The sequence below is a fragment of the Aplysia californica genome, unplaced genomic scaffold, assembly GCF_000002075.1.
Source record: "Aplysia californica isolate F4 #8 unplaced genomic scaffold, AplCal3.0 scaffold00241, whole genome shotgun sequence".
Classification (NCBI taxonomy): Eukaryota; Metazoa; Mollusca; class Gastropoda; order Aplysiida; family Aplysiidae; genus Aplysia; species Aplysia californica.
Window position 1 is genome coordinate 1,005,476 of NW_004797511.1, and position 7,938 is coordinate 1,013,413.

Here is a 7,938-nt window from a genome sequence, read left to right on the forward strand (position 1 = left end):
ACACACATACACACACACACCTTCCCCTTGGTCCGTTGTTACAATATTTTGAAGTTAAACCCTAATTCAATTAAATACTCACATGTGGCACGTAGATATCCAAGAAGAGACAGTCCTCCGACATGTCAGAGAACGTCACGTCCCACCCTGCACATCTAGGCTTCGGTGCGGAGGCGAGATACGGCGAGGATCCATTATTCTTTTTCGAGAGAACCGGTTTGGCGAACCGTAAGTTTCCGAGAGGTGGTTCTGCGTAAGGCACTCCTTCGAAACTTGCGTAAGGCACACCGTCAACAGACACCTTCTGCACGCCCTTGATCTGTCCCCAGGGGGCGTTTACTTCTGTCACTTGGAAACCAATACCTACACTTCTCTCTGTGAGGAGACAAAGACAGGGGACAACCAACAGAAAGGAGAAATGCGCCATGTCGATAGTGCGAACTCAAAACCTCTTTTCTTCTAGCCTGAAAGACAAACGAAGAAGCTCTTTGTCTGTCAAACAACAGCACTGCAACCAATCAACTTGTGTGCGATAATGAAGATTTAATCTTCGCTTATCCTTCTCCGATTTTGCACACTGGTCACCATTTATATAGCGAGGCTCTCCTGCTACGTCACTGAACTTTTCCCTGTTTTTCGCAGAGCATAAAAAAATGTGTGCTCTTGACCTGTCATACAACGTTTTTATCTACCAGAACCTCCTAAAACCCCTCGTCATTCTCTTTTTAAATCTATATTAAACCGACAGCGATGCACGCCTTCGTCGTTTTTCTGCTGACAATGTCAAACAATCATTAAATTCTATCCTTTCGCCGAGAGTAGAGTAAACAGTAAATGTTTTGTTTTTTTTAATTACAAAGAAAAAAGAGGGATGATTAAGGGGGACAGGATGAGATGTGATTTTGTCCAGGTCAAAGACGTCTTTATGTCTCAGCGAGGGCAAGTACTTGGTCAAGGACACCTTCATGTCTCAGCAGTAGCAATCGCTACTTCAGAATTACAAAGTTCTATCTGCTCAATACCTAGTTTCGAGAAATTTGACCCCAAAAAAATTACACAATAATTAGATCTATGTCAAGCTTTTTCGAATGTAATTCTTTGAATATCTTGATAAGGACTCCGAATCGTCTTATGATTTTGATAGAGCAGACAGGGCATTTGCTTTCTGACCTCATGATCTAATCTAAGTAACACAAAACGGCCAAAAATGTCAGAGAGAACTTTGTAATTCTTAGATAGCGAAGCGCTGAGCTGTTTCATTAGGCTGTGCTTTGAAATGAATTATAATTATGTGAAGGTATTTTTGTTTTTCTTTCTCCGTTTCTCGCTCAACGAGAACTCTAATGTTCATATTCCAATCTCTGAGGTCATGCATACCACTACAGCAGAAGAAGCTGGTTATTGGTTGCTGCTTATAAATCTAATAATATCATTTCTCTTGGCGCGATGACCTACGAACTTGATCAATGTGCGAACAACAGTCTGTGTCAGGTTAGAAAGTGCTGTCGAAATTGTCTAAGAACGCCATTCATTGTCGAGTAGAAAAGTGGTTGTTATAGACAGGTCAGATCTTGCACAGTGTCATTATACAGTCGTACCCTCTCCAACCGCCACCTGTATAAAGCATTTACCTTACAAACGGCATCTTCTCATTTTCTGTCTTGCGTTTTTTTGTGTTTTTTTAATGATAATGACACCTTATAAGATGGCCACCTTTCTAAGACGGCTATTTTTTTCATTGACAAAGGGTGCGCGTCTTAGTTTCGATTGTAACGTAACATAGAAACGCAAGGGGGAAATGGGGGGGGGGGGGTGCTTTTTGTACCGGTGATTGTCTAATACAGGTGGCCATTAGAGCAGTTTTGACTCTATCTTTATCGATCGTTTACCCGATTACATAATTATACATGGACTTAATTTCAACCATGGCATGAATTGACGAGCGCTGAAGTGCTCCAACTTCCTAAGACTAATAACGTAAAAAATAAATTAATTAATAATGATAATAATAATAACAATAATAGATAGAGATAGATAGATAGATAGATAGATAGATAGATAGATAGATAGATAGATAGATAGATAGCACTTGTATAGTGCAAATACCCGCTAAACAGCAAACTCTGTGAGTTTACAATCTATATTATTACCCTAGCAGACCTGATAGCATTCTGTTCACAATTTCAACTTCCTGGGAAGCACAAGTTGGCTACAAGCTAAAACACAAAAATACTGAATAGATCATTCGCTGTGTATGGCTTGGTACCCATTCCCACCTGGGTGAAGTGAGGAGAATGTGTGCAAAGTGCCTTTCTCAAGGATATTTCCCAAGGACATAACGTCCTGAGGCCCGACCCTCAGAACCCCCAGCCTCACGATTACGAATCCGACAGCCTAACAACTAGATTACCGACACCACGCCTGTTATAAATTACGTCTTGTTGAACAAAAAATGGCCGAACGAAGTAGAAGGAGCGCCTTGAAATAACCCAATCAACACACAAGTTCAAAAAAGCCCCATTCCACGGGTTTTTTAACATGCCCCATCCTCACTGTAAGAGGGAAAATTAAACATTTACACTGGCGGGATCAAATTCCGGATGTCCGAGTTGTTAGTTTAGTAAGAGTTTTATGGCGCTGGCAACTGCATAAGGTCATGCGAACGCGCATTTCCGGGTTGACAGTCGAAAACCATACACCAAGCATATTGAGTCACTGAGCCCTCAAATCTATCACGGATACCAGGAAAGTATTATTTCTATGTACTTACAAAAGGTGATTTATCTCAGGTATTGAAAGAACAAGAGTAATATTATATACACGCTAAGCGAATGTGTGTGGTTCAGCGCTCTCACAACGACATTAGATCCAATAGCGTTGATCCAGATTTTCGATGGTACCTTCTGTCTCTGATTTAACACAAATGCTGCAGTCAGACGATATTCAATTTTTTAGGGGGGCATGTGCAGTTATTGGTATCATCTGAAAGCCTATTCATTTGTCTTGCGTTTGGTGAAAAAAAAAATCATGTATTTAAAAAATAAAGTTCGAGATATTTACCATTGAAGGGGATGGCGATAGTCTGGTTTCAGAGGTAAAATTAGAGAGAAAATGACCGCCAAACTTTGGTGACTTCCAAGCTTGAGAGTCTTCGGGAACAGCAAATTTACATTTTTAGTGCCGTTAACCAACGTTTTCTTTTTTTCCCCGGAAAATTCACAAGAAATGTGTTTCTAAAAGGACAGAACAGGTGTTGAGCCAAAAAACAAGAATTCCATTTTTTTGAATTACCAAACCGGCGGGAAAATGCAGATATCTTCGATTTCATTATTTTGACCAGGGCCGGATTTCATTACGATGCCTTACAACACGGCAAGCCAGCACCCGACTACCTGTAGACATGAAACGAGCTCTCGACCAAATTTGTATAGCTGAATTTCGAAATGAGGTCTCAGCGAAAAGTTTACATTTTATTCCAAATGGCTTCAGACGTAACTGACTGGGAATCTGATGAAAGTGGTTCGTAAGTTGCTCGTAATATTATCTGTTTCATAATAATCATGGTGTAAATGTCAGGTGAAAGCAAATATGAAAAAACATGATACAATATGTTTTAAAAAACAAATTTTGTAAATTCTTAAAGACATGTCACTTTTTATGTATCTCGTATGTTTAAGAAGATTCTACTTAAATATTAAATGTAGCCGATTCTAACACAGAACCTTGTCAATGTCAAGTACCCTGGCAGCGTTATAACCAAAACTGCAGACTGCCCTGACGACTTCCACCAAAGACTTAAAAATGCATGAATCGCTTTTGTGAAATTAAAACCTATATATGGAATTAAAAGATCATTTCATTGAAAACGAAATTTAAAATGTAATATAACAATATTTTGGCCATATTGGAGTATGGTTCAGAGACACGGTAAGCAAACAAAACAATTCAACGAAAATTAAAAAGCTTCCAAACGAAGAACTATACTAGTAAAATGGAATTGATGTATAACAAATAATGACGTGTCGGAAAGAGATGGAATTGAAGATATCAACACAACCATAAAAAGGAGAAGATGGGGATATCTAAGACATGTTCTCAGAATGCCGAAGAAGACAAGAGTGCCCTATTAGACATGGTATGATTGATTGATTTATTGATTGAGTAGGTGTTTTACGGCACTATCGACTCATCCGACATGGTATTGGAAACCAACTAGAAAAAGAAAACGAAGAAGACCACCTTGAATCTATAGAGGCACAATAAGGGATGAGACAATCACTCACGGCCTAGATTTGTCGAAATTGGAGGATGTCGCCACGGACATGCAAGCGTTGTGTCGACTGTTCTCCGCCTTATGTACCCGGCGTATAGGGAGAGAGTATGCAAGTTAATATTCCAACTCAGATTCTGTTGAAGTCCTTACAACATGATCGCGGAGAGACGTGTTGAGTTGACAAGGAACCTATTTCCATGATGTCATCACTAAAAATACTCGATAAAAAGTAATACTGTAGAACATGGCTACAGCAGGACTTTTAGTTCCAGAAAAAAATCCCGCTGTAGGCAAGTTCTCGCTATATAGGAATGCAAAGGGGAATTACCGAAAAATCATATACTACACGCTTTCCTCTTCTTTTTCTGTCTTTTTAGCCTAGCCTAGACCTAGGGTTATGGCACATCACTTTTCGAGTGGCTCACGTAATGCATCTCTCCGTACTATCTTCTCTCTGCCGCCTGCTCCACCTCACAAGACTGGCCAATCACAACGCGCACCGCTGACTGCCTGTTTGGAGCCAACCTATATCATCCCCAGTAGCACACACCCCATCCCCCTCTTCCCCCAGCTAGAGCTCGCTCGATCTTTCCCGCTGTAACCAAGTTCGGGTCTTTCCTTGCCCCGTTTAACCCAAGCACAGTTAATTGAGTTTACATAGAAAAAAAGGGGATTCCGGTAAGGTCCCGCTGTAGGGATGGTCCCGCTGCCAGGGGTGCCGCGAAAGTCATATTCTGCTGTATCAAATAAACCACCATCCCCCTTATCTTTTTTCCACCAACTCCAAAGTGGGTTTGAGTAACGGAATATAGATCTATTGGCTGCACTGCTCGCCAGTAGTACGCGCAACTCTTGAAACGGTAGACTAGCACATTATCGAAATAATAACTGTTCTGCTCACAAATTGAAGTGAATTTTGAATTCGGGTTATGCATTATTGTCGCTCTTCCTCCTCTTCTCCGTTATTTTTTTCTTTTTCTCACGACCTCACTAAGTGTTCTGCCCGCGAAACGATTTATTCGATCATCGATACTGTATCATTAAAATAAAAAGAAACCGAATAGAATGTTTAACAATCTTATGACACAGGGCTTTCTTTAAGAAAACGTATTCTGTGTGACAGAGGACATCCTTGTTCCTTCACCTTGTTAAATTTTGCGGATCATGACACGGATATTGTCTATTCTTCGATAAATTATTCTTGGGGCCTCTTTCATTTATGATTATTTTTGGGGGACAGATGGTTGTTGTTAGTTTTGTCGTCGGTTTTTTAAATTTTTTATTGAACCCGATTTTGACTATCAAAAACTGTGCCCTCCATTCAATGTTTTCTAAGTACTCAGAATGCACTACGGGTCAGTCTGATAATAATAATATCTTGGCCTACAATGTTGTAGATGCTGCCCGCTCAGAATTAGCATTGTCACCATACTCGTGCTCTCGTGAAGTGGGAAGGAGATCAAAAGTCTACGAAGAGCAAAACGACAAATCCCGAACACACCCAGCTGAGTGGAGAAACAGAAAAAACGTAACCCTATCCGTACGCCCTGGAGGTCATTTTGTACCCCCGCGTTGTATTTTTCACATTTTAGAATACTTCTAGTATGAAGATCATTTAGCAACTTTCAGTATTTCTTTTTAAAAATCCGTTTTACAGACTGCCAAGCAAAGCGTACGGATCGGATTAACGAGTAAATGTCTTCTTGCTTTGGAAAGTGGTGGCATAGAGTTCCCCCACGTCGTATGAGTACGGTAGTAAAACCCGACGTACGGATAGGGTTCAGATGAAGCACTATACTCGGACATGGAGAAATCTTTGTTATGATTTCCTTTCATTTTATGTTTAAGAATCAAAACACCAACGAAAAGTTATGTTTTAAGATTAATTTTAAACGTCTCCAACTTTGGATCGCTCAAATTTTGTGGGAGGAAGTTCCAGAAGGATGGAGCTTGAGGAGAAAGAGCGTGCCAGCAAGTTTTTTTTTTTTTTTTACTTCCGCTCCTTGGTGTTCTCATTATAAGAGAGACTGACCTCCAGATCTTAGAGATCTTGGTGGAACATACACTTGCGTGAGGTTGCTATAAAATACGAAGGGGCTTCTTTGTCAACACTTTAAATTTGTAGAGATCGTGTAAATAATTATCGTTGTTGTTGGGAACCAATAGAGTTTTTTAAAGGAAAGGGTGATATTAATATGGTCTCTCTTCCTCTGTTTAGGCACGACTTCTCCCAGCTTGATTATGAACGTCCTGTAGTTTTCAAGATGGTGATGATCGCGGGGTTCTCAAAAGAGAGAGAGAGAGAGAGAGAGAGAGAGAGAGAGAGAGAGAGAGAGAGAGACAGACAGACAGACAGACAGACAGACAGACAGACAGACAGACACATAGACAGACAGACAGACAGACAGACAGACAGACAGACAGACAGACAGAGACAGAGAGAGAGACAGACAGACAGACAGACAGACAGAAAGACAGATTCCAACACATATCCTATTGAAGTCCTTACGACTTGATGGAGGAGTGACGACGTAAAGACAGTGGAAATTACATTTGTGTCACGACGTTGTGGAATCTGGCGCCCGTCAATTTTGGAGCATATGGGGTTATTGGTAATATCTTAAAGCCTGTTTATTTGCCTTCATTTTGTTGGGGAAAAATATATATATATGTGTTGAATAGAATTTGATATAATATTTGCGATTGAAGGAGATAAGTGGTGCTTGGTTTCAGAGGTAAAATTAACAAGAAAACGGCCGCCAAAGTTTGGTAGCTTCCATGGCCTGAGAGTCCTTGAAAACTGGAAATTTGCATTCTCTTTGTGTGTGCTTTCAATAAATGTTTCTCAGTGAAATCCACACAAAAATGTGTTTTTAAAAGGCGCTGATACAAAAAATAATGTCGATTTCTTTTTTTTCCATCTTTTTGACGAGCGCTTGATTTCATCACAATGTCTCATTTATTTTTATGATGTCATCATTAGAAACGTGCTCTGTCTTTAGCGATCTCTCTCTCTCTCTCTCTCTCTCTCTATCCACTCAAACACACCCCCCCCCCCCCCCCCCCCCCCACACACACACACACCCTGTTCCATCTCCCCTCCTCTCTCTCACACCAACTCCAAAGTGAGTATGGGTAAAACGCAACAATTTGGCTGAACTGCACGCCAACAAATCCCGAGACGGCAGGCTAGCACGTTGGGAAATAATAATTGCTATGCTCACACTAATAAGTAAGTAAGTCTCTCTCTCTCTCTCTCTCTCTCTCTCTCTCTCTCTCTCTCTCTCTCTCTCTCTCTCTCTCTCTCTCCACACCTTTCCTTCTTTTTTTACCTCCTCCCAACCACAATGAGTTCTCTGCAAACCGAACATCCTTCCTTCCCCTTGTAAAATCCCACGGTTCATGACATGATTATTGTCTACATATTAGATCTAAACTATTCTTCCATAACTTGCTCAAGGGGGCTCAGTTGTGTTTGTTTGTTTTTGTTGGTGTTTAGTTGTTGTTGTTGTTGTTGTTGTTGTTGTTGTTGTTGTTGTTGTTGTTGTTGCTTTTTTGTTTGTTTGTTTTTGTTATGGTTGGGGATTTTTGGAGGGGGTTGTTGTTTTCGTTTTTGTTGTGTGTGTTTTGTTTTTGTTTGTTTTGGGGTCTTTTGGGGGGAGGGG

General features: G+C 40.5%; 1 protein-coding gene across 1 annotated transcript in view; it reads right to left on the minus strand.

Annotated features, from left to right (window-relative positions):
* LOC101846738 (cholinesterase 2) overlaps nucleotides 1–451 on the minus strand; it is a gene marked incomplete at its 5' end in the record, with an annotated part of 10,382 nt that extends 9,931 nt beyond the window's left edge. The window contains 1 exon segment of the mRNA XM_005100255.2: nucleotides 84–451. Within this exon segment, the coding sequence (XP_005100312.2) occupies nucleotides 84–427 (344 nt within the window).
* Nucleotides 452–7,938: the final 7,487 nt, after the last annotated feature.